Source organism: Mobula birostris, chromosome 1 (genome assembly GCF_030028105.1).
Source record: "Mobula birostris isolate sMobBir1 chromosome 1, sMobBir1.hap1, whole genome shotgun sequence".
Lineage (NCBI taxonomy): Eukaryota > Metazoa > Chordata > Chondrichthyes > Myliobatiformes > Myliobatidae > Mobula > Mobula birostris.
In genome coordinates this window covers 131,730,122-131,756,079 of record NC_092370.1, presented here as the reverse complement: position 1 = coordinate 131,756,079, position 25,958 = coordinate 131,730,122, and the positions used below count along the sequence as shown (strand labels likewise).

At 46.6% G+C, this 25,958-nt stretch overlaps 1 protein-coding gene and 1 long non-coding RNA gene across 11 annotated transcripts in view; one reads left to right on the top strand and one right to left on the bottom strand.

Annotated features, from left to right (window-relative positions):
• LOC140199916 (coiled-coil domain-containing protein 102A-like) overlaps positions 1-25,958 on the bottom strand; it is a 649,450-nt gene that overhangs the window by 291,474 nt on the left and 332,018 nt on the right. For all 10 annotated transcript variants that reach the window (XR_011886535.1, XR_011886536.1, XR_011886534.1 and 7 more), the window contains one exon: positions 1,467-1,637. Coding sequence is in view for 7 of the 10 variants with exons in the window: in XM_072262408.1 (XP_072118509.1) it covers positions 1,467-1,637 (171 nt within the window). In the remaining 3 variants the exon portion in view is untranslated. The remainder of the gene's footprint in view (positions 1-1,466; positions 1,638-25,958) is intronic.
• LOC140199958 (uncharacterized) lies at positions 1,388-11,740 on the top strand. Its single transcript, XR_011886539.1, has 3 exons — positions 1,388-1,566; positions 3,696-3,835; positions 11,517-11,740. It is a non-coding gene; the product is annotated as an uncharacterized lncRNA (long non-coding RNA).

Below are 25,958 nucleotides of genomic sequence, written 5' to 3'. Positions count from 1 at the left end.
CTATTTAGAACCTAGCAGTTTTGCCTTGAGCTACCATCTTTCTCGTAACTGGTAGGAAGTACAATAAACTTAATGACATGCAGAACTCCCAGTTCTCCATTCAGCCGGTCCTGAGCCAGCTAGATTCCATTAGCCATAGAGTGATAGAGAACTACAGCACAGAACCAGGCCCTACAGCCTGTCTAGTCCATGCTAAACAGTTTTTCGGCATAATCCCATCAACCTGCAACTAGAATGTTGCCCTCCTTATCCCTCCCATTCATCTACCTATCCAAACCTTTCTTAATTGTTGTAGTTGAACCCGTATCCACCACTTCCACTGGCAGCTCGCTCCAAACTCGCACAACTCTATGACTGAAGAAGTTTCCCCCTCAGATTCCCCTTAAATATCTCACCTATCGCCCTAAACCTAATCTCATCCAATGTCAGGGGGAAAAGCCTGCATGTATTTACCCTATCTATACCCCTCATAATTTTGTATATCGCGATAAAATCACACCCTCATTCTTCCATGCTAGCTCAGATCCTCAAGTCCTAGCAACATCTGTGTAAACTTTCTCTGTATTCTTTATGCTTATTGATATCTTTCCTGTAGGTAGGTGACCCAAAAAAGCATACAATACTCCAAATTCGGCCTCACCAACATCTTACACAACTTCAACATAACATCCTACCTCAATGCTTTGATTTATGAAGGCCATTGTGCCAAAAGTTCTCTTTACAATTCTAGCCTATCGTGACATCATGACATCACTTTCAGGGAATTATGGATTTGTATTCCCAGACCCCTTTGTTCTACCGCACACCTCAGTGCCCTGCCATTCACTGTGCAAGTTTGACCTGGTTTGTCCAGCCAAAGAGCAACTTATTTGCATTCAATCCATTTGCCATTTTTCAGCCCATTTTTCCAGCTGCTTTAGATTACGTTGAAGCCTTTGAGAGCCTTCCTGGCTGTTCACAATACCCCTAATCTTGTTGTCATCTGCAAATTTGCAAATCCGGTTTATCACATAATCATCTTGTTCGTTGATATAGATAACAAGCAACAATGGACCCGGCACAGATCCTGGCAGCACACCACTAGTCACAGGCCTCCAGTCAGAGAGGGACAACCATATACTACCACTCTCTGTCTTCTTCCACTAAACCAATGCTGAATCCAATTTATTACTTCATTCTGAATGCCAAGAGCTTTAAGCTCCTGGACTAACGTCCCATGCGGAAATGGACTATGTCACATTCAGTTAATGTTTCACATTCAGTATCTTGTTACCGTGTCACATTCAGTACCTTGTGAAACCTGGTGGTGAGTGACTAAGAGTCACAAGGTTGTCTGAGTCTGAAATTGCTGTACACGCAAGTTGGAGTTGGAACAATTTAACCCAAACTGTGTCACCTAATAACACAAAATGATTCTCCAAATATATAAAAATGTTGACATTCTAACACCAGCTATGTCCACATACCTCATCTTCTGTTTGTGCCAGCTCTTTCTTCAGTTCTTCCACACGCAGTCTTAACTTCTTCACCTCAGATTCATGCTGCTCTACCCTCCTACTGGAATGAGTAAGTTCTGCCATTTTCTCTTGATATTGCTTCTTCAGTTTATTGAGGGCATGCCGAAGGTCAGACAGCTCCTGGAATTACAAAAAAAAAACTTATGAACGTAATACTTAGAAATCCAAACAGGGTCCAATGACACTGACTTCACCACCGATGTTCACCACAAAGGTTTCCAAGAAAATGGCAGGAAATTTTGCACCTTTTCACAACAGGTGGTGAGTATATGGATTGAGCTGCCAGTGTAAGTGCTGGAAGTAGGTACAATTACAATGTTTAAAAGATACTTAGGTACGTGGGTGGGAATGTTTACAGGCATATGAGCCAAATGCCGGCAAATGGGACTACCTCAGGTAGGCAGCTCGATCAGCATGCACAAGTTGGGACAGAGGGTCTGCTTCCATATTGTCTCACTCCATTGGAGTGGGTCCAAAGGAGGTTTATGAGAATTATCATGGGCTGAAAGGGTTAATGTGCTGTATGAAGAGTATTTGATAGCTCTGGGCATGTATTTGCTGAAGTTTAGTGGGGGTGGCAGGAAAGGCCAGGATCTCATTGAAACCTATTGAATATTGAAAGGCCTAGATACAGTGGACACGGAGAGGATGTCTCCTATAGTGGGTGAGTCTAGGACCAGACAGCACAACCTCAGAATAGAAGAATGTCCCTTTATAACAGAGATGAGGAAGAATTTCTTCAGCCAGAGTGTGATGAATCTGTGGAATTTGTTGGCACAGACAACTGAGGAGGACAAGTCATTAGGTATATTTAAAGTGGAGGTTGATAAGTTCTTGATTAGTAAGCGCATTCATTGTAGGGTACAGGGAGGAAATGAGGAGAGTAGGGTTGAGAGGAGTAATAAATCAGACATGGTGGAATAATGGAGCAGACTCGATGGACAAATGGCCTAATTCTGCTCCTATGGCTTATGGTTTTATGATGTATGACTTTAAATAACAACAAAGGCTCAGTATTAAGAGCATTCAATTTTGCTTTTTTTCTACCACGTTGATCAAGAATCCATCAATTTCTTTTTTTTCATCTTTATGTTTGGCTCAGTTGGCAACATTAATACCAATATGGGGGTCCATGTTCCATTTCAAGACCACTACATAATCTAAGAAATTTTTGCGTTATACTAAGGAAGTGCTGCATTGACTGAGGCGTAATAAAATATTCATCTAAGCCTGCCTTTCTCTTCAGGTGGAGCATTGCCCTACAAAGAGGCCACGAAGTCGGGCTCAGTAACAACCAGTGTTTAACCAGCAAACTGGTTCACAGGGACAGTCAATGTGCCCAGGAACTTAGTAGCGTGAGCTGGAGGAACAGCAAACTAGGGATGGCAATCGTGCTCTCAGTGCCAGTGCCCATCAGGAGTAAATAGAGCAGACAGATCAGGGTGTCAATTAGTATGCAACACTGGCTTAGCAGTCATTGTCTGTTCTGCGCTGAGAGGTGCAACATGGATGGTAATAGGTGATATCAGGAAATGACAATTACCCTGTGGGTGCATCCTTTACCACTAAGCACATCTACAAGGAATGCTGCCACAACAAAGCAACATCCACCATCTAGGACCTGCACCGTCCAGCCCATGCTCTCTTCTCACTGCTGCCATTGGGAAGGAGGTATAGCCTCAGGTCCCAACCACCAAGTTCAGCAACAGTTATTACCCTTCAACCATCAGGCTCCGGAACCAGCGGGAATATCTTTACTTACCTCAGCGCCGATTCCATAACCTATGGGGCCATTTTCAAGGACTCTGCAACTCACGTTCTCAGTTTGTCTGTTTGTTTGTTTATTTATTATTTCTTCATTTGCACAGTTTGTCATCTGTTGCGTGTTGCTTGTCCATCTTTGTGTGTAGTTCTTCATTAATTATATTGCATTTCTTCCTATCTACTGTGAATGCCCACAGGAAAATGAACTTCGGGGTAGTATATGGTGACATATTCGTACTTCGCTAATACATTTATTTGAACTTTGAATCTTAAGCTCTGAACTGATCAGAGAATTGCACTCAGGTATAATTCTTTGTTTCATGATGATACATATGACTTACAATAAGAAAAACTTTACCAAAATAAGTTAGGGTAAACCGTACTCACTGCAATAAAATGTAATTGCATTTGCAGCTTCAAAACGTCATGGTTTGAGTGAATGACAGCTTGATGAAAAGGAGAATGCTGCATGTTCTATTACAATAAGAATCTCAGCTTGAAATTAGCACAGCAGTAAACTACATTCAACATCCCCCAGTGCATTTATTATCAAGGTATGTACAAATTATACAACCTCGAGATTCATCTCCTTACAGGCAGCCACAAAACAAGAAACAGACATTCAGCGTCATTCTGGCAGCCCAGTCAGTGGCAGGAGCAGCACAGAGAGGAGTAAATAAAAGTACAGAAGGGACAAGTGGAGTGGCCATTGTTGGGACTGGGCCAGTGAAGAGAGTGGAAGTGTCTGGCTTTGGCTCAAAGGAGGCTTCGGCTCAGGGGTACAGTGCAGTTTAAATGGGCATTGTGTGTTTTTCATGCTGGACGTTGGAGTTCTGGGAGACCCAGAGTCTCCCTGGGAACTGCACCTGTGTGAAGTGCGTCCAGCCGCAGCTCATTGAGGACCATGTTAGGGATCTGGAGCAGCAGCTGGATGACCTTAAAGCTTGTACAGCAGATTGAGGAGATCATTGATTGAGGTTACAAGGAAGTAATCACCCCTAAGTTGCAGGGGGCAGGTAGCGAGGTGACTGTCAAGAGAAGGAATGGGACGGTGAACAGGCAGTTAGCACAGAGCACCCTGTGGCCATTCCCCTCAATAATAAATATACTGTTTTGGATACTATTGTGGGGGATGACCTCCCAGGGGAATACCACAGAGACCAGGTTAGTGGTGCAGAAGAGAAAGAGGGAAAAGTGGGAAGCGGTAGTGATAGGGGACTCAATAGTCAAAAGGAGATTCTGTGGACGTGAATGGGACACCCAGATAGTATGTTGCCTCCCAGGTGCCAGGGTCAGGGACATCTCAGATCGTGTGCACAGCATTTTAGAGAGGGAAGGAGAGCAGCCAGACATCTTGGTACATATTGGTACCAATGACATAGGAAGGAAAAAACAGAGAGGTCCCGAAGAGAGAATATAGAGAGCCAGGCAGAAAGCTGAGAAGCAGGACCTCCAGGATAGTAATTTCTGGATTGCTACCTGTGCCATGCATCAGTAAGGGTAGAAACAAGATGATTTGGCAGATAAATGCATGGCTGAGAAGCTGCTGCAGGGGGCAGGGCTTCAGGTTATTGGATCATTGGGATCTCTTCTGGGGGAGATATGACCTGTACAAAAGAGACGGGTTGCACCTGAACCCGAGGGGAACCAATATTCTCACGGGCAGGTTTGTTAGAGCTGTTGGAGAGAGTTTAGACTAATTTGGCAGGGGTGGGGGAACCAGAATGAAGGGACTCAGGATGGGACAGATGGTAAAAGAAGCAAAAATAGCATACAGTCAGACTACAGGAATTCTGCAGATGCTGGAAATTCAAGCAACATACATAAAAGTTGCTGGTGAACGCAGCAGGCCAGGCAGCATCTCTAGGAAGAGGTGCAGTCGACGTTTCAGGCCGAGACCCTTCGTCAGAGTTCTTCCTTCAGTTAGTCCTGACGAAGGGTCTCGGCCTGAAACGTCGACTGCACCTCTTCCTAGAGATGCTGCCTGGCCTGCTGCATTCACCAGCAACTTTTATGTGTGGTACAGTCAGACTGTCAGGAAGGGCAGGGAGGTGATAGGACAAAATTGCAGCCAGCAAGGTGAGTATCAGTGCATTAGGGATGCAGAATCAAAAAGGGTGGCAAATACAATATAGGTGTCCCCCGCTTTTCAAACGTTCACTTTACGAAACCTCACTGTTACGAAAGACCTACATTAGTACCCTGTTTTCGCTTTCATAAGGTGTTTTCACTGTTACGAAAAAAAGCAGCGCGCGATAAAAACTTTAGCACGCGATAAAAGGCAGCGCGCGCCCCGAGCAGCTGCTCTGCCCCGGATTCGGAACGGCATTGCTTTAACACGTGCCTGTGAGCAGCCATTTGCAAGATGTGTTCTATGGTGTTGGAAAAACCTAAAAGAGCTCGTAAGGGTGTTACACTTAACGTAAAACTAGACACAATTAAGCATTTCGATCGTGGTGAATAAAGTAAGGACTAAGTGAGTTTGGCTTGTGGAAGCTGACGAAGATGATGTTGAAGAGGTTTTGGCATCCCATGAAGGGCTGATGCAATTGGAAGAGGAAAGGATAACAATCAAAACCGAATGCAGTAGTGAAAGTGAAGCAACTACGTGAGATTTTCACTGCAATGATAAAGTACGACTTTAATTTTGAAAGGGTACATAGGTTTGGGGGATATTTGCAAGATGGTTTGAGTCCTTACAAAGAACTGTATGATAGAAAAATGCGCGAGGCTCAGCACTCAAGCAAGCCTTCTACACCAGCCACAGCAGACGACGAACCTCGACCTTCGACATCGAGGTGAGCAGTCATAGGAAAAGATGAGCTGCCTGCTCTAATGGAAACAGATGACGAGATGACACCCCAGTGTCCCACCACCCCAACACCCAGGCCACGGACAGATACTGTACCGATTTGTGGAGAATGCAGCAGTAGCCGAAAGGCACACAGCACATCTTTAAGAAAAAAGCTGAAATAAACATGCTAATTAATTAGGTACCACCTCACACGTAAATGTCACCCAGATCAAAGGTGATGCAATTGGCAATCGGCACTGATCTGGGCCGACAATTACGTGCCGGGCAGCACCTAATTAATTAGCATGTTTATTTCAGCTTTTTTCTTAAAGATGTGCTGGATGCCACCTGGCTACCACTGGACCCCCGCGTGCCTCGCGGCAATGTATCAGTCGGTGGCCTGGAGGGTGGGGGCCACTGCACTAGCCAACCTGCGATGACTCAGTCTAACACACCATCAGCAGTGTGCTCTGCGCTGTCTTCCCAATTCCAGTAAGTGATACTACACTGTACATACATTATTTCTACTTTATATCGGCTGTGTATTTTTATGTGTTATTTAGTATGATTTGGCAGCTTCATAGCTTAAAGATTACTGGAGAGCGCTTGCGCCGTGTTTCTGCCAACAGCGCTTGCGTGAGATTTTCTGCCAACAGCGCTTGCGTGAGATTTTCACTACAAAGAACAGTTCAGTAATAATTGTGGAAAAGTATTTCTACTTTATATAGGCTGTGTATTTATCATATCATTCCTGCTTTTACTATATGTTACTGTTATTTTAGGTTTTATGTGTTATTTAGTATGATTTGGTAAGTTATTTTTGGGTCTGTGAACCCTCACAAAATTTTCCCATATAAATAAATGGTAATTGCTTCTTCGCCTTACGACATTTCGGCTTACGAGCCGTTTCATAGGAACGCTCTACCTTCGGATGGCGGGGGAAACGTGTACTCTAAGTATTTTATCTCAATGCACAGAGTATAAGAAATAAGGTGGATGATCTTGTTGCACTATTACAGATGGTCTGGTATGATGTTGTGGCCTTCACTGAATCGTGGTTGAAGGATGGTTGTAGTTGGGAGCTGAATGTCCAAGGTTACACATTATATCAGAGGGATAGGAAGGTAGACAGAGGGAGTGGTGTGGCTCTACTGGTAAAGAAAGGCATCAAATCAGTAGAAAGATGTGACATAAGATCATAAGATGTTGAATCCTTGTGGGTTGAGTTAAGAAACTGCAAGGGTAAAAGGACGGTGATGGCAGTTATATACAGGCTTCCAAACGGTAGCTGGGATGTGGACTTAGATTACAATGGGAAATAGAAAAGGCATGTCAAATGACAGAGTGTGAAGCAAAGTCATGATGGCATTAAACAGTGACTCTTTTCTTGCATTTTCATAAAAAGCAATATATCTATCTTTGATATCTCCTATTTTCCTTTTCAAGGTTCTTTTGAAAACCCTGACCTGGAGTTACACTCTGACTTCAGTCCTTTGCAGGAATGGGACCCGCTCTCAGGGTCTCACGACCAGATGCGGCCTGGAAAACTAATGCGCTTTCAGTGTGCCAGATTTTTGTGGCTCTGGAGATGGGCCGATTCAAGGCCGGTACCCCTGATCTAGGCATCATGGGAGAATATGGAACATCAGGAGTGGCGGGCTAGCTGCCGGCTGTGTGCCCTGAGACCTGAGCTCTCTGAGCACGGAGCTCGGAACATACAACACAACAGACTTTTAACACCATAAATCAGCGAGTTGTTTGTTATGTCTCCCCACTCGCTGTGAAATGGGAACATCTCTTTTTCCCTTATTAGGGACACAGTGAGAACCTGTGGTACATTCAATTACCGGGTGAATGAGTAGTCTTTGGTGTACTGCAAGTCTGTGTCTTTACTGATGTTTTGCTACATGCTTGAGTGCTCAGTGGAGGGTGCCGATGCTCTTTTGCTGGTGGTTTGGAGCGGGGTGAAGGGGTTGTTGCCTTGCTGCTGCCTGTGCATGGGAGGGGGGGAGCTGGGGGGGCCTTTAGGGTTCTAATGTTTAACTGTCATTCATTCTTTGGGGCACGCCTCTGTTTTCGTGGATGTTTGTGAAGAAAAAGAATTTCAGGATGTATATTGTATATATTTCTCTGACATTCAATGTACCTATTAAAAAAAAGGGCAATCTTATGATAGTCATGGGAAATTTTAACATGCAGGGATATTGGGAAAATCAGGTTAGTAATGGATCTCAAGGGAGTAAATTTGTTGAATGCCTATGGGATGACATTTTAGGGGAGATTGCCATTGAGCCTACTAGGGGTTCAGCTATACAGGATTGGAGGTGATTAGGGAGCTTAAGGTAAAGGAACACTTAGGAGGCAGGTCCTGACGAAGGGTCTCGGCCTGAAACGTCGACTGCACCTCTTCCTACAGATGCTGCTTGGCCTGCTGTGTTCACCAGCAACTTTGATGTGTGTTGCAGTGATCACAATATGATTGAATTCAATTTGAAATTCGATAGGGGGAAAGTAAAGTCTGACATAGCAGTATTTCAGTGGAATAAAAGGAAATTACAGTGGTATGAGAGAGGAGTTGGCCGAAGTAAATTGGAAGGATCTGCTGGCAGGGATGACAGCAGAGCAGCAATGGCATGAGTTTTTGTGAAAAATGAGGAAGGTGCAGGATATATGTATTCCAAAAAAGAAGAAATACTCAAGCGGCAAAATAGTACGCCCATGACTGACAAAGGAAGTCGAAGCTAACGTAAAAGCAAAAGAGGGGGCATACAACAAAGCAAAAATTAGCAGGAAGATAGAGGATTCGGAAGCATTTAAAAATCCACAGAAAGCAACTAAAAGAATTGTTAGGAGAGAAAAGATGAAATATGAAAGCAAGCTAGCAAACACTATCAACCAGGATAGAATAAGCTTTTCCAAGTATATAAAAAATAAAAGAGAGATGAGAGTGGATACAGGACCCATAGAACATGAGGCTGGAAAAAAAATAATGGGGGACCAGGAGGTGGTAGGTGAGCTAGATGAGTATCCTGCATCAGTCTTCACTGTGGAAGACACTAGCAGTGTTCCAGATGTTGAAGGCAGTGAGGGAAGAAGTTACTATTACAAGGGAGAAGGTGCTCAGAAAGCTGAAAAACCTAAAGGAGCATAAGTTACCCAGACCAGATGACAGGAAAATTGCAAATGTCACTTCACTCTTTAAGAAAGGAGGAAGGCAACAGAAAGAAAATTATAGACCAGTTAGCTTGACCTCAGTGGTTGGAAAGATGTTGGAGTCAATTGTTAAGAATGAGGTTATGAACTATTTGGTGACACAGGACAAGATAGGACAAAGTCAGCATGGTTTCTACTGAAATCAACTAAAGGAATCCTTAAGGGGAAAATCTTGCCTGAAGAACCTACTGGAATTCTTTAAGGAGATTACAAGTAGGATAGATAAAGGGGATACAGTGGATGCTGTAAATTTGGATTTTCAGAGCACCTTTGACAAGGTGCCACACATGAGGCTGCTTACCAAGTTAAGAGCCTATTGTTTGTATTACAGGAAAGTTACTGCCATGATTAGAGCATTGGCTGATTGGTAGGAGGCAGCAAGTGGAAATAAAAGGATTCTTTTCTGGTTGACTGCCAGCAACTAGTGGTGTTCCACATGGGTCGGTGTTGGGAGTGCTTCTTTTTATATTGTATATAAATGAATTAGATGATGGAATAGATGGCTTTGTTGCCACGTTTACAAATAATACGAAGATTGGTGGAGGGGCAGGTAGTTTTTGAAGAAACAGGAAGGTTACAGAAGGACTTAAGACAGATTAGGAGAATGGGCAAGAAAGTGGCAAATGAAAAGCAATATTGGAAAATGCATGGCCATCCACTTTACTAGAAGAAATAAATGTGCAGACTATTTCTAAATGGGGAGAAAATCCAAAAATCTGAGATGCAAAGGGAGTCCTTGTGCAGAAGGTTAGCTTGTAGGTTGAGCTGGTGGTGAGGAAAGCAAATGGAATGTTAGCATTCTTTTCAAGAGGTCAAGAATACAAAAGCAGGGATGTGATGCTGAGGCTTTATAAGGCACTGGTGAGGCCTCACTTTAAGTATTGTCAACAGTTCTGGAAACTTTATCTTAGAAAAGATGTGCTGGCATTGGAGTGGGTTCAGAGGAGGTTCACAAGGATGATTCCGGGAATGAAAGGATTATTATATGAGGAACGTTTGATGGCTCTGGGCCTATACTCGCTGGAATTTAGAAGAATGGGGGGTGGTGGGCTCATTGAAACTTTTTGAATGTTGAAAACCCTAGACAGAGTAATATAGAAAGGATGTTTCCCATGGTGGAGGAGTCTAAGACAAGAGGGTACAGCCTCAGGATAGAGAGGCATTCATTTAAAACGGAGATGCGGAGAAATTTCTTCAGTTAGATGGTGGTGAATTTGTGGAATTTGCAACAACAGGCAGCTATGGAGGCCAGGTCATCGGGTGTATTTAAGGGAGAGGTTGATAGGTTCTTGATTGGCCATGGCATCAAAGGTTACGGGGAGGCCAGAGAGTGGGCCAGAGGAAGGGAATAAAGGATCAGCCATGATTGAATGGGGGAGCAGACACAATGGGCCAAATGGCCTAATTCTGCTCCTATGTCTTATGGTCAAAATGCCGCCAAACTCGCGAACACTAAGCCCGGAGCAGCTGGAGCAGGCCCACAGCCTCAGCCTGAGTGCAGTCAAGAGGGGAGCAAACACGGCAACCAGAACCGGACTGATCCTCACCGCTGCTGCCAACACCCTGCCTTTTCAATCCATCAGGCCCGGCGTTTAAATCATCCAACCACTGGGCTGTTCCTTGCTCTAAGACTCAGACTCTGTCGCATCAATGCACTCTGGGCCTTAGATCATTCAGACCTCGCTCTCGCTCTGTGGACAGCCTGGGCTGCAGCGGGACCCTGCAAAGGATGAAGCACGGCTTAGCCAAGGGACAGATGGGCACGAGTGATAGGCTGGGGAAGGCCTCGCCAGGTAGACCAGAAGTATCCCCAGTAGTATCAGAACCTGAAGAGTTAGGTGAGGGGCAACGGAGGTCTCAACAGAATTAGGAGACCACCTGATAGGCTGGCCTACGTAGCACCGGGGGATCAGAGTGTGGCCCCTACCGTTTTGGGGAGCTATGTCACTGCCTTTTACACCTGGGTTGGACTTTGTGCTTTGCAGGAAGGGTTGGCGAATTAGCTCAAAGTCATGAGGACACAACTAAATTTGGTGGGGGTGGGGGGGAGAGAATGTAACGACCTGGGAAAGGTTTCCCTGCTAATGTAATGGTTTCTCCGTAGCGCAGTGTTTGGGTTATGACTAGAGATAACGGGGGCTGTGGAATGTGCACTGACCAATGAGGGGAGATGTTTTTCTTTCTTGTGTGCCTGAGAGTGAAGGTTTCGCGGTCTTTTTGTTCGGCAGAAGATGGAGAGAGAAGATGCCAGAACAGGGAAGTCGTAGACTGCAGGACGGAGTGGACTTGGAATGGAGTCGGGTGTCAATGGCACCCAGAGGGAAAATCAATGGAGAACGAACAAACGGGAAAACAGTGAGATCCAACGCTGTGCATTAGACCGTTTCACGAGAATGGGCCCTTTTCTTTTTTGTTTCTTTACTATCCCTATAGTCAAATTAAGAATTATAAAGCTAAGTTGTTTAATTGCATATTGTGTACTGTTTGTTATTTCATGGTCCTGATTTGGAACAGGGGAACACATCACACAGCATCCATCCAAACAAGATTTCTTAAGTTTGGCCACGCCAGGGGCTGTCTTCCCCTAGATTAAGTCACTGGCCGAACCTAGGGCAAATAGCTTCAGAATTGAAGTTTTACGACAGACACGAAGCCAGGCATCACTGAGGTTGGAGTAGGTCACGGCCTCCGTTCGGTGCAGAGCTGAGTAATCATCATGTAGCAGCCTGTAGAACCTGCCCTCACCTCTGGTCCTGACACTCTGACCTTTTCGATCTGGCCTGGCGCTTAAATCACACAAACATCGGGTCATTCCTTGGGTTGGACCGCTCTGAAGCCTAAACCCCACCACCGCCATTTGACCCCTACCCGACCTTTCCATTTCGGCCCTACACTTAAATCAATCAGGCATCGGGCCTTTCCTTGCTCTTCAGGATGCCACAACTCTGCTTTGGGTCTGCTTCCACCCTGCCTCCGCCTCCACTTGCCTCGTCCATGCCTTCCCTGCACCTCCGCCACTGCTCACCTCTCCATTGTTAGCATTAATCGTTATTAATGAAGCGTTATTAACAAAGTATTTAACAGTTTTCTTTGTTTTGTGCTTTAACTACCGAAAGTAGTCACTGGGCGTCGCCGGAATTTTAAGTATGATTTTCAATCTCCCTCGACTTTTTATCTTTGGTGTAAAGATGTACAAAGTTACTATAACACAGTGCAACATACAAAAGACACATGCCATGATGGTAAACACAAGAGATTCTGCAGATGGTGGAAATCCAGAGTAACTCGCACAAAAATGCTGGAGGAACTCAGCAGTTCAGGCAGCATCTATGGTGAGGAAGAAACAGTCAAAGTTTCAGGCCGAGACACTTCATCAGGCCTGGAAAGGAAGTGGGAAGAAGCCAGAGTGAGAAGGTGGGGTGAGGGGAAGGAGAACAAGCTGCCTGGTGATCAGTGAAACTAGGTGAGGGGGAAGGACAGGGGGATGAAGTGAGAAGCTGGATGGTGATAGGTGGGAAAGGTAAAGGGCTTCCTTTCCAGTCCAGATGAAGGGTCTCCACCTGAAATGCTGACAATTTATTCCCCTCTGCAGATGTTGTCTGATCTTCTGAGTTGCTGCAGCATTTTTGTGTGTGTTGCCACAATATTTACCATCTCAATGTCCTGGAAGCGACATGAATTATTCATAGCACAATCAGATTTTACAACGCCCACTCATCCCATGGTCAAAGCTACTTAGATCACATCTCTTCCCCATTCTGACATTTGGTCTGAATGATAACTGAACCTTTTGACCATGTCTGCATGCTTTTATGCATTGACTTGCTGCCACATGATTGGCTGATTAGATATTCACATTCATGAGTAGATGTACTAATGTACCTAATAAAGTGGCCACTGAATGTAGCTTCAGGTATCATATGGATCTCAGTTTTGATGGACATGACCCAAATGTCAGCTCCACTTTTTATTAAATCTCAGCATTTGCAACTTCAATGTTTGTAACACAGTGAGCATAGAAAATTGGCCAATATTTTAGACAGACATATAGTAACTAAAATTTTATTGTAGGTGGTTTCTATCAAAATCAGTTCATTACTTTCATTTATAGTTCAGCTCTGCTAAATATTTGTCTGATAAGAAACCACACTGCAGATACGATTAATCTTCCTTCTGCCTCGACAGGATGCCTATTTGCTTTGACCTTCAACTCCCAGACAGACAAAGCAAAAGGAAGTAAGACTGACAAGTGGAACCGGATTTGACAGCACACACATTTCTCAGCCATGCGTTGCTATATCAGTACTTGAACAAGTCAGTTCTGCAGCTTCACAACCAAACTGCCATCTCCTATTTCCAAAGTATCAATTATCAATGACCACAGTACTATTAAAATATACTTGACTACTCAAATGCAGTAACATCGATCTGTCATAAGTGAACAGTTACATTTAGAAGTCTGTCATTCAATGGCACAGCTTTAGAAGCTAACATTACACACTCAGTGACACACATTCTGTACCTAATAAAGTGGCCACTGAGTATATGTTCATGATCTTCTGCTATAGACCATCCACTTCAAAGTTCCACATACTGGGGGTTAAGAGATGCTCTTCTGCACATCATTGTAACATATGACTTTTTTGAGCTACTGTTCCCTTCTTGTCAGTTGAAAGCAATCTGACCATTCAACTTGGACCTCTCTCATTAACAAAGCACTTTTGCTCACTGGACAGCCACTCACTGTATGTTTTATTTTTGTTTCTCGCACCATTCTCTGTAAACTCTAGAGACTGTTGTGCATGAAAGTTACAGGAGATCAGTAGTTTTTGAGGTATTGAAACCACCCGTGTGGCAACAACAATCATTCCACAGTCAAAGTCACTTAGATTACATTTCTTCTTTGATGATTGGTCAAAATGAATAACAACTGAATCTCTTGACCGTGTCTGCATGCTTTTGATTGGCTGATCAGATCTAGATATTTGCATTAATGAGCCCGTGTACTGGTGTACTTAATAAAGTGGCACAATGAGTGTAAGTTGATTAACAAGGACCTCATCTTCAAATCCCAATAATTAAGAAATGCTGGTGTGTTTTTCTTGTGAAGTAAAAACCACAGGCTAATTCGTAAGATATTAGAACAAAACAGTATGTCTGAAGAGCGTTACTTTTCCAAAATTGCTGAAAGCAATAAAATGTGGAAAATTTAAACCCCCATAGAGATAGCTCCGATATGTTTATACTGCCTTCGCTGAGGATCAGGTTATTGGATGTCAACTTTTGTATTACAGCTGATGGTCCACTAGATGTAGGTAACTTGGACCAGACAGACAACTTTCAAAATTGCAGACAACAGCATGGCATTATGAAAGTGTCCACATAAAAATAATGTCCACATCATATTTGCTATTTTAAAGATCTGGCTTCCCTGGATCACTGCACAGAACTTACTGCCAGAAGTCTATGAGAGGTAGATGAGAAGAAGAGGAGTTGCCTCTTGGTCTTGTCAAAAAACAGAGGATAATTGTAGTCAAGGCTAAGGATCAGCGTGTCCACAGAAAGTTCTCTTGAACCTCTACAGATGTACCCTTGAAATAGGTTGCATATCAGCTTTGCATGGCAAATGCTCTGCTCTGAACCATCAGAAACTTTAGAATGTGGGAAAGCACTGTCCAGTTCATCAGTGGCCCATCACATCCTTCCATCCAATCCAGCTTCCTGGTTCATGACAAACAGTATCATCAGGATGCCAGCCACACTGGACACTCCATTTTCCCTCTTCCATCTTCTGGGAGAAGATTCAGAAGCTTGAAAGCCCAGGCAACCAGACTCAAGAACAGCCTCTTCCGCACTGCTATCAGACTCCGGAACCAATCACCTCTCTCATACCCCCTTCCTGGTGGTGTTGCCACCTTCTTGAACCCTTAATTCTACCTCCTCGGTTGTTGTCACTTCAGCATTTCTTTTTGTACAACTTCACTTTGCACTGCTGTAATCTGTAAAATTCTGCTGTTTTGTGCTTGTTAATGTATTTATTATGATCACGTACACCAGCAGTCCCCAACCACCGGGCCACGGACCGGTATCAGGCCGCAAAGCATGTGCTACCGGGCCGTGAGGAAATTATATAATTTGGCGATATGAGTCAGCTGCATCTTTCCTCATTCCCTGTCACGCCCATTGTTGAACTTGAACGCACGTGAAGTCATTACCCACGCGTCATCCATGTCAGCGTTGGAAGAAGATCAACTCCTCGAGCTTACAAGTGACGGCGGGCTGAAAAATATGTTTGACATAATATCTCTGCCGGCATTCTGGATCAAAGTCAAGGCTGAATACCCTGAGATAGCCACGAAAGCACTGAAAATGTTGCTTCCATTTCCAACATATCTCTGCAATGAATGCAACGAAAACTAAATTGCGGAATAGACTGGACATAAAGAACCCCCTTCGAGTATCACTGTCTCCCATCACCCCTCAATGGCATTGTCTGGTTACAGGGAAACAAGCCCAGGGCTCCCACTGATTCAGCAATATTGGTGTGTTGCAATGATTTTATATGTTCATACAGGGAAAATATGTGCTGTGTGTTTAATATCCAAACGTTACGTAAAATGTTATGATGCTATTAACTTGTAAATGACTTATATTGTGGCGACCCACTTTCCAGCACACTCGAACCGGCTCGCGAAACAACGCGCGCTGGCAGAGAAGCCGGCCCCAAAAAGGGCGCCAGGCCATCTTCACCAGCGGGGGAAAATCCCGTGCGTGGAAAGGGTCTGCAAATATGTATTCCCCACAGTAGTCCCGCCCGGGGCAGGCGGGAACAGGAAGGCTTTAAAGGAGGCCGCGAGGTTTGAATAAATCTCTTTTATCGCAACTCCAACTCACCGACTACGTGTCGTTATTCTAGCACTGTGTGTAGCACACCGCCACAATTGTTGACCCCGACAGCCCAAATGATATTTGGACCAGAGATGACCGACGCTGTAACTGTTCATGCAGTTTCGTTAAAACTGCCAAGCTTCTGGACGCTGCGACCTCGCCTATGGTTCGAACAAGCCGAAGCCCAATTCCACATTCGGCAGATAACTTCGGATTCCACTCGTTACTACTACGCGGTGAGCTCCCTCAACCAGGAGACAGCTGCACATGTTGAGGAGTTTATACAGTCGCCTCCGGAGGACAGCAAATACACAGCATCCAAAGCCCTGCTCATAAGGACTTTTGGACTCTCACAGCGCGAGCGAGCTGCCCGCTTACTGCACCTGGATGGTTTGGGAGTCAGGCCGCCGTCGGCATTAATGAACGAAATGCTGGCCCTGGCTGAAGGACACAAACCCTGCCTCATGTTTGAGCGGGCATTCCCAGAGCAACTGCCTGAGGATGTATGCCTGCTGCTGTCCAACGCAGATTTCAGCAACCCCCGGGAGGTGGTGGCCCGGGCAGATGTGCTGTGGAATGCCAAGAAGGAGAGAGGGGCGCCCGTCGCACAGATCACCAAGCCGCGTGCTCAACGGCAGACCAGACCAGGCCTGGCAGCAGAGCCTACAAAACCTGGCAACGTGAGTGAGGAGCCCAATGAACAATGGTGCTTCTACCACCAGTGGTGGGGCACAGAGGCCCGCCGCTGTAGACCACCCTGTAAATTCCCGGGAAATGCCAGGGCCAGCCGCCGCTGCCAGCCTCCTGTATGCCTGGGACAAGCAGTCGGGACACCACTTTCTGGTCGACACTGGAGCGAAGATCAGCGTTTTACCTCCAACGAGTTATGACACCCGCAATAGAGAACCGAGACCCACCCTGAGAGCCGCAAATGGCAGCACAATACGGACCTACGGCACCCGCACGGTGTGGCTACAGTTCAGCTCCAGCCGGTTCACGTGGGACTTCACACTGGCGGCCGTGGCCCAACCACTCCTAGGGGCAGATCTTCTGCAAGCTCACAGCCTGCCGGTCGACCTGCAAGGGAAGCGCCAAGACTTTTCAAACGTTCTCCCTGGGTGAAGCCAAGTTACCAGCCCCACACCTGGACTCCACCACGCTGTCCGACGACGAATTCACCAGGGTCCTGGTGGATTTCCCACCAGTTCTGACACCGCAGTTCACGGCAGCCATGCCCAGACACGGAGTACAGCACCAAATCCCAACCTAGGGACCACCCTTCCATGCCCGTGCTCAAAGGCTCCCCCCGGACAAGCTCCGACTGGCGAAGGAGAAGTTCAAGAAGATGGAGGAAGTGCGGATCATACGACGGTCCGACAGCCCATGGGCCTCCCCCCTGCACAATGTGCCCAAGGCAACGGGGGGGCTGGAGACCGCAGGCTGAACGAGGCTACAATGCCAGACCGCTACCCTGTGTTGCACATTCAAGACTTTGCAGCAAATCTACACGGCGCAAGGATCTTTTCCAAGGTAGACCTCATCCGGGGATACCATCAAATCCCGGTACATCCGGACAACATCCCCAAAACAGCACTCATCACCCCGTTCAGCCTTTTCGAATTCCTCCGAATGCCATTCGGCCTAAAGATGCCACACAGACATTCCAGCGGCTAATGGACGCGACCTGGACTTTGCATTCATCTATTTGGACGACATCCTCATAGCCAGCAGTAGTCGTCAGGAGCATCTGTCCCACCTCCCTCAACTCTACGCCTGACTGAGTGAATTTGGCCTTACAATCAACCCGGCCAAATGCCAGTTCGGACTCGACACCATCGACTTCCTGGGCCACAGGATTACTAAAGACGGGGCAACCCCTCTGCCCGCCAAGGTAGATGCGGTCCGCCACTTCCCCCAACCCAACACAACCAAAGGCCTGCAGGAATTCGTGGGTATGGTGAATTTCTACCACCGTTTCCTCCCCTCAGCAGCCCAATCATGCACCCTGCTGTTCATCCTGATGTTGGGTAAGGGCAAGGATATTACCTGGGATGAAGAGGCCGCGGCCACTTTCATTAAAACCAAAGAAGCCGTGGCAAACGCCGCGATGCTCGTGCACCCCAGAACGGACGTTCCTACTGCCCTCACGGTGGACGCATCCAACACAGCAGTCGGAGGAGTGCTGGAACAACTCATCGAGGGCCGCTGGCAACCCCTGGCGTTCTTCAGCAAACACCTACGACCACCCAAACTCAAATACAGTGCTTTCGACCGGGAGCTATTGGCACTATACCTGGCAATCCGGCACTTCAGATACTTCTTAGAAGGTAGGCTCTTCCCTGCGTTCACGGACCACAAACCGCTTACCTTTGCGTTCACTAAGGTGTCCGACCCCTGGTCGTCCCACCAGCAGCGACATCTGTCCTACATCTCCGAGTACACAACGGACATCCGGCATGTCTCGGGAAAGGACAACGTCGTGGCGGACGCACTATCCAGATCTACCATACAGGCCCTGTCCCAGGGGGTGGACTATGCAGCATTGGTGGAGGTACAGCAGGCTGACGATGAGATCCCTAGTTACAGGACTGCGGTCTCCGGTTTGCAGCTCCAAGACCTCCCCGTAGGCTCAGGTGAGAGGACCCTACTGTGTGACGTAGCTGCCGGCCAACCCCGCCCCGTTGTCCCAGCCGCCAGGCGCCGGCGGGTTTTCGAATCCATTCACAACTTAGCGCACCCCTCCATCAGGACAACCGTCCGGCTGGTCTCTAACAGGTTCGTGTGGCATGGGCTTCGTAAACAGTTCAGAGAATGGGCCAAAACGTGCATGCAGTGTCAAACGGCCAAGGTGCAGCGGCACACCAAGGCTCCGCCACAGCAGTTCGAACCCACCCGCCGAAGGTTCGACCACATTCATGTGGATATCGTGGGGCCCCTGCCAGTGTCACGAGGAGCGCAGTACCTCCTAACTATGATAGACCGCTTCACCAGATGGCCAGAGGCAGTCCCGCTCACCGATAACCACCTCCAAATCCTGCGCCCGAGCACTGATCGCAACCTGGGTAGCATGCTTCGGGGTACCGGCCCACATTACCTCCGACAGGGGCGCCCAGTTCACCTACAGCCTGTGGTCAGCTATGGCCAACCTTTTAGGATCGCAGCTACACCACACAACTGCCTACCACCCACAGTCGAACAGACTAGTGGAGCGCTTCCACTGTCACCTGAAATCGGCTCTCATGACCCGCCTGGAGGGGCCTAACTGGGTGGACGAACTTCCCTGGGTCCTGCTCGGAATCCGCACGGAGCCCAAGGAGGATCTGCACACCTCGTCGGCCGAGTTGGTGTAAGGCGCGCCCCTGGTCGTCCCAGGAGAGTTCATACCAGTCCCAAGGGGGCAAGAGGAAGAACCTGCAGCAGTCCTGGACAGACTATGTGAGAGGCTCGGTAACCTGGCCCCCATCCCCACTTCACAGCACGGACAGAGCCCGACCTGCGTACCCAAAGACCTGCAGAACTGTAAGTTTCTTTTTGTACGACGGGGCGGACACCGGGCACCGCTACAGCGGCCCTACGAGGGGCCGTTTAAGGTGATCAGGAACAACGGGTCCATGTTCGTGCTGGACATTGGGGGGAGAGAGGAGGTTTTCACGGTGGGCCGACTCAAACCGGCCCATGTGGAGTTGGCGCAGTAGGTCCCAGCTCAGGCACCGCGGCGCAGGGGCAGACCTCCCAAACAGAGGCCGATCCAGACTGTGGACATTGGGTGATGTATCGCCGGTTCTGGGGGGGGGGGGGGGGGGGGGGGTTATGTGGCAACCCACTTTCCAGCACACACGAACCGGCTCACGAAACAGCGCACGCCAGCAGAGAGGCCGGCCCCAAAAAGGGCACCTTGCCATCTTCAGCAGGGGGAAAATCCCGCATGCGGAAAGGGTTTGCGAATATGCATTCCCCACAGCAGTCCCGCCCGGAGTGGGTGGGAACGGGAAGGTTTTAAAGGAGGCCGCAAAGTTTGAATAAACCTCTTCTTTCACAACTACAACTCACCGACCACGTGTCTTTATTCTAGCGCTGTGCGTAGCACACCGCCACAATATAACCATATAACAATTACAGCACGGAAACAGGCCATCTCGGCCCTTCTAGTCCGTGCCGAACGCTACTCTCACCTAGACCCACCGACCTGCACTCAGCCCATAACTCTCCTTTCCTTTCCTGTCCATATACCTATCCAATTTTTCTTTAAATAATAATATCGAACCTGTCTCTACCACTTCTACTGGAAGTTTGTTCAACACTTACTTCAAGCTCCCCTGTCCTCCCCTGATAATTGACGTATCACTATATTCATGCGAGGAAAATATGCGCTGTGTGTTTAATATTAATTCATTAGATAAACCCTTTTAGATAGATAGACATACTTCATTAATCCCGAGGGAAACTTGGTTTCATTACAGCCGCACCAACCAAGAATAGAGCGTAAATATAGCAATACAAAAACGACCAACAATCAAACAACAAAATGCAAACTATGCCAGATGGAAAATAAGTCCAGGACCAGTCTATTGGCTCAGGGTGTCTGACCCTCCACAGGAGGAGCTGCACGTTCGATGGCCACAGGCAGGAACGACCTCCCATGCTGTCCAGTGTTGTATCACTGTGGAATGTGGAATTTTAGAAATGAAATTGAGTGTATTAGCCACTTATCACCTATATTCCAGTCGTGATTAACAGCCCCTCCTGAACAGAATCACCAAAAACGATTTGTAGAAAAAAAATCGGCACATACACGCATGTGCACACAGGTGCCCGCGCAAGGCTTTGTGGTCATGGTAGTCTTTCTCAGGGTAAACGCAATGTATTTGACTGCTACTCTTGTCCGTTGGCAACCGTATCCCCCCCCCCCGGGGTCAGCCGGTCCGGTCTGCGGTACAAAAAAGGTTGGGGACCCCTGATGTACAGTACAGTGTTTATTCTGTGAGCCTTATGCAAGCAAGGAATTTCATTGCACCATGGTCAATCTGACAATAAATTAACTTGAATCGGGAAAAGTGCTGGAGACCTACATGACACAAACTCGTGTCGTAACGGGTGAGAATACAACCTATTGGAAAGTATTTATATTCCTAAAAGGGAAGGTTCAGTGGTACAGCCCTGGCAACAACGGTGCAGTCCTGATCTTGGCTGGTGTGTGTGTGTGTGTGTGTGTGTGTGTGTGTGTGTGTGTGAGAGAGAGGGAGAGAGGGAGAGGGAGAGAGAGAGAGAGAGAGAGAAGTTTGCATATTCTCCCAGTGAATGGAAAACAATCAAAGTGGAATTGATGGGCATTTGAGAGAAAAATGTTGTAGGGGGTGCATCATGGAAATCAGGGGAAATGGATTATTCAGCTGGGACCCAAAAATAACCTTGTGAGCTAACAAGTCCCTTTCTGTGCTGTTCGTAAAAATCTGTATCACTACACCAGTCCCACGTGCAATTAATTACTCAAACCAGAGGAGAATCATTCACGTTCAACAAAATACACTGAGTGGCCACTTTATTAGGCACACCTGTACAATAGACAATAGGTGCAGGAGTAGGCCATTCGGCCCTTTGAGCCAGCACCGCCATTCACTGTGATCATGGCTGATCATCCACAATCAGTATTCAGTTCCTACCTTATCCCCATAAGTAAGTACACTTACTTGTTAATGCAAATATCTAATTAGCCAATCATGTGGCAGCAACTCAATGCATTAAAGCATGCAGACGTCGTCAAGAGGTTCAATTGTTGTTCAAACCAAATATCACAATGGGGAACAAATGTGATCTAAGTGACTTTGACCATAGGAAGATTGTCGGTACCAGTCAGGATGGTTTGAGTATCTCAGAAACTGCTGATGTTCTGGCGACAACAGTCTCTAGCATTCACAGAGAATGGTATGAAAAACAAAAGACATCCCATGAGACATCCCATGAGCGACAGTTCTGTCAGCTAAAATGCTTTGTTAATGAGAGAAGTCAGAGGAGAATGGCCAGACTGATTCAAGCTGACAGGAAGGCAATAGCAGCTCAGATAACCACGTGTTAGAACAGTGGTGTGCAGAAGGGCATCTCTGAACGCACAACATGTTGAACCTTGAAGTGGATGGGTTACAGCAAGAGGAGACCACACTGGGTTCCATTACTGTCTCTAATAAAGTGGCCACTGAGTGTATCCCTGATAAATTTCACATGAGCACAGTGTGATCAAATGAAGTGGATGGGCTACAGCAGCAACACAGCACAGTGGCCACTTTGTCAGGTGCAGGAAGTACCTAATGTGACCAGTCAGTGTACATCACCTTGTGACTGTGATTTGACATTTAAAATTAATAAACCAAAAATTGCCACTCATAATCAGATAACTTGTAAGGAATTGCACAGATTTGCAGCTCTGTGTCATATATTTAGCATTTGCAATGCAAAGCATTAATATCTTAAAATCTATTGCTAATTCATACCAGATCTTAACTTTACACTGTCAGAAGCCAAAGTGAATTTACTATCAACGTACAGATATGTTACCATATACTACATTGAGATTCAATTTATTGCAGGCATTTACAGGAAAATTAAGAAATACAATAGAATTCATGAAAAACGATGCATAAACAAAGACTGACTAACAACCAGTATGAAAAAAAGATAAATTCTTCAAATAATAAAAAGTAAATAAATAATACTGAGAACACAAGTTGTAGAGTCATATAAAAGGTGAGTCTGTAGGTTGCAGAGTCACTTTGTGAAATCTTTTGAAATATAGTTTGATCGGATTTCCAGAATGGGCTAAATTCACTCACTGAACAAAAAGGATGCAATCACTCACAAGGGCGATACAGGCCAAATTCAACCTTACATAAAAACAATTTCTGTTGCAGCAAGTATCCATCTTACTTGTTTACCAGAAGCCACTTCCCTGTGCTAGGGACTGGCCCATGTAAGGAGCTTTGCAACCACTCCCATTACCAGCCATTCAGGTGATGACAGCACAACACCAGTAGAGTTTAAATCTAGTGCGCAGTAACCATGCAGCCTCTTTTTGCATTCTGTGTCACCGTGGGCCAGATAGTTGAGGGTGCCATGGAAATGGTAAACAGTGGAGGTGTGTTGCAGTAAAGAGGGCACGGGGGCATACTTTAGATAAGTATTTGCCACTGGTGTATGTTTAATGTCTGCTTGGTCTTGCCACTTTGGGTGCTCAATTTAGATAAATATTTGTTACTCAGTGTAGCCTGAAGGGTCTACTGAATGTTTAGCGTCTGTCTTGTCCTGTAAATATGTAGTCAACTTACTTACTGGTAGTGAGCCTCTTATATCCCCACTCACCAAACCCGTGAACCTGATTTCACACAACTGGTGCTGCGAGCAGAGTTCGATGACTGAACTGTAGATTAATATCTCTGGAATGAAATTTAACAGCGAGAACCCACCTCATGTGAGGAGTGCCAAGGTACGGGAAGGACCGACAACAGTGTGGGGATTTGAGGGAATCACCAACCTACTGGAGGACTCCCGGTTTGTCAGACATGTTGGACTCCTGCATGGTAGAAATGGGACACCACATTGTGTTTATTCTTAACAATGTAGCATTCTCCAAAAACAAGGGGAGTCAGAGAGGCACCTTCTGGCTGCTGGCAGCCATACTAAACCAGCAGCAAAAGGCAATCTTACAGAAGGAGAAAGAGGTAAATAGTTTGAGGAATGAAGTGGATTTGCTAAGCCAGCGATGTGTTGCCATGGGGGAGATTGCCTGGTCAGCGCAGACTCAGCCAAGAGAGTTAGAAGATGAGAGCACAGAGATGGCCTGCCAGCTAGAAAAGGTGCAACAGTTAAAGTTTTCCCGCAGGGCTAACCGGCAATCAGACCCACTAAGGTCTGAGCCCTGATATTGTGGGGAGGCAACTGAAACACATGCATGAGGGGATGGAGACGTTTGGCTAAATAGTGAGGATGGGGAACAGAGTTTAGAAGGGAGCTTCGGGTTCCCCCATCTAAGTGAGCCCCCTTCCCCCTATGCAGCCGCACCAGTACAGGCCAGACCAGTGGCCACACAGTCCCAGACCCGGCTGTAGGGGCTTTAGGCTGGAGGCCCACCCCTGCCACAGGGTGGATAACAGCAGCAGGCTGGGGGAGAGGGTCCTGGGATGGATATCACAGCGGGTCTCACCGAGACAACTACCATTAGTGAGTTCTCTGCTAGGGAACTGGCGGAGCTGGGAGACAGGTAGAGGCAGAAGCCAGGGGAGCCTCTGCCCACGTGGTTGCTGAGGATCTGGGATGTGGGGAGTGCTGGACTGAGCCTATCCAATAGGGAGATGGGTGTTCTGGGAGGGCTGTTGTCCCACCATGCGATTAACAACATCCTCAGAGTGCCACCTGCTTCCGACAAGCGTGATGAATCGCTGTGGGTCGGAGTGATAGCGGCAGTGAAGGTCAGATATCCCTCACTCTTCAAGTGTAGTTTGTCACCCTCAGGAGGAGAGGAGCACAGTGGAGGAAGGGACCAGAGTACCTTCGTCAGTGGGCTCTGGTGACAGGGATCTATCAGGATGGCAACACCCTACCAGCGGGCCTTGGGTTAACCTCAATCATGGTGTAACTAGTTAAAGCAGCAGCTCCTGGTTGAAAAGGAGTGATGCTGCCCTCACTAGGACCAGCAACAGGAGGTACTGTAGACCCCCTATCATATTTTTAAAGGTATTAGAATACATGAGGAAAGGTCTCTGTAGTTGGGTGCACAAATTCGACAAGAAGCGGAAGGCCCCATGTGACCCCTTAGGAAATGCTCAAAGCCATGGTCCCAAAGGAGCAGGTAGAGGGGGTTTCCACTCCCACACTCTGTGCCATGTGCAGGGAGCAGTGCCAGGACAGGAGAGGCAAGGAGCCCATTAGGGAAGAAGGGTAATGCTCCAAACCTTCCCCCAATAAAGGCTCCTTCTGTCCCCTGCAGGGTTCCCCGCATTCCACTCCGAGTTCTCTGTATCCCTTGCTGGTGGCTCTGCAAACTGCACTTCAGCAGCGACAGGGTGGCAGTGGGTGGCGCTTTCTCACCCTGCTTCCTACAGTGGGGCTTGAACCTTCCCTACAATAAGGAGTGAATGGCTTCAGTATGAGAAATATTGCATGAGGTGTGGCCACTTGAGAGTGTGTGTGTGTGTGTGTGTGTGTGTGTGAGAGAGAGAGAGAGAGAGAGAGAGAATGCAAAGTCTGTTGTGTGTTTGTTAAATTTATATTGGAAGAGTGTTTGAATTGATCCTATGATTCAGCAAAGAAGGTAACCAATTGAAATACTTTGCTACTTGATGAAGTGAATTTGCAGGAGCTCTTATCGTTTTAGAGAGCTGTGCCTTTCAGTGGTTGTGTGAATATGTTAATGCATTGGAGGCCTATCTTTTCTTTCCCTTTGTTCTTTGGAAAATGTGTTATAATTCTCCACTGTGGAAATTAACTGTTTGTTCCAAATTGTGTAGTTACTTGGAAAGCTCTGAAGGAAGTAAAGTGCAAGCATGGATTCAATGTGTTTCTGAGACTGGAACACTTGGGGAATGAGCTGAAATAATGCTTTTCCTAACAAGAATATTCCATCAGGTTCTGTCAATGCATTGACTGAGTTTCAGTTCTTTTGGACAGAACTTTGCAAAGTTCAGCATGCAGGGTAAAATGCAAATTGCTTCTTCCCCAGAGGGAGAAGGCCAAATCAAATGTGTCTGCCCACTGACAATCTCATTACAGGAAACTTAAATAAAACCATCAACCTC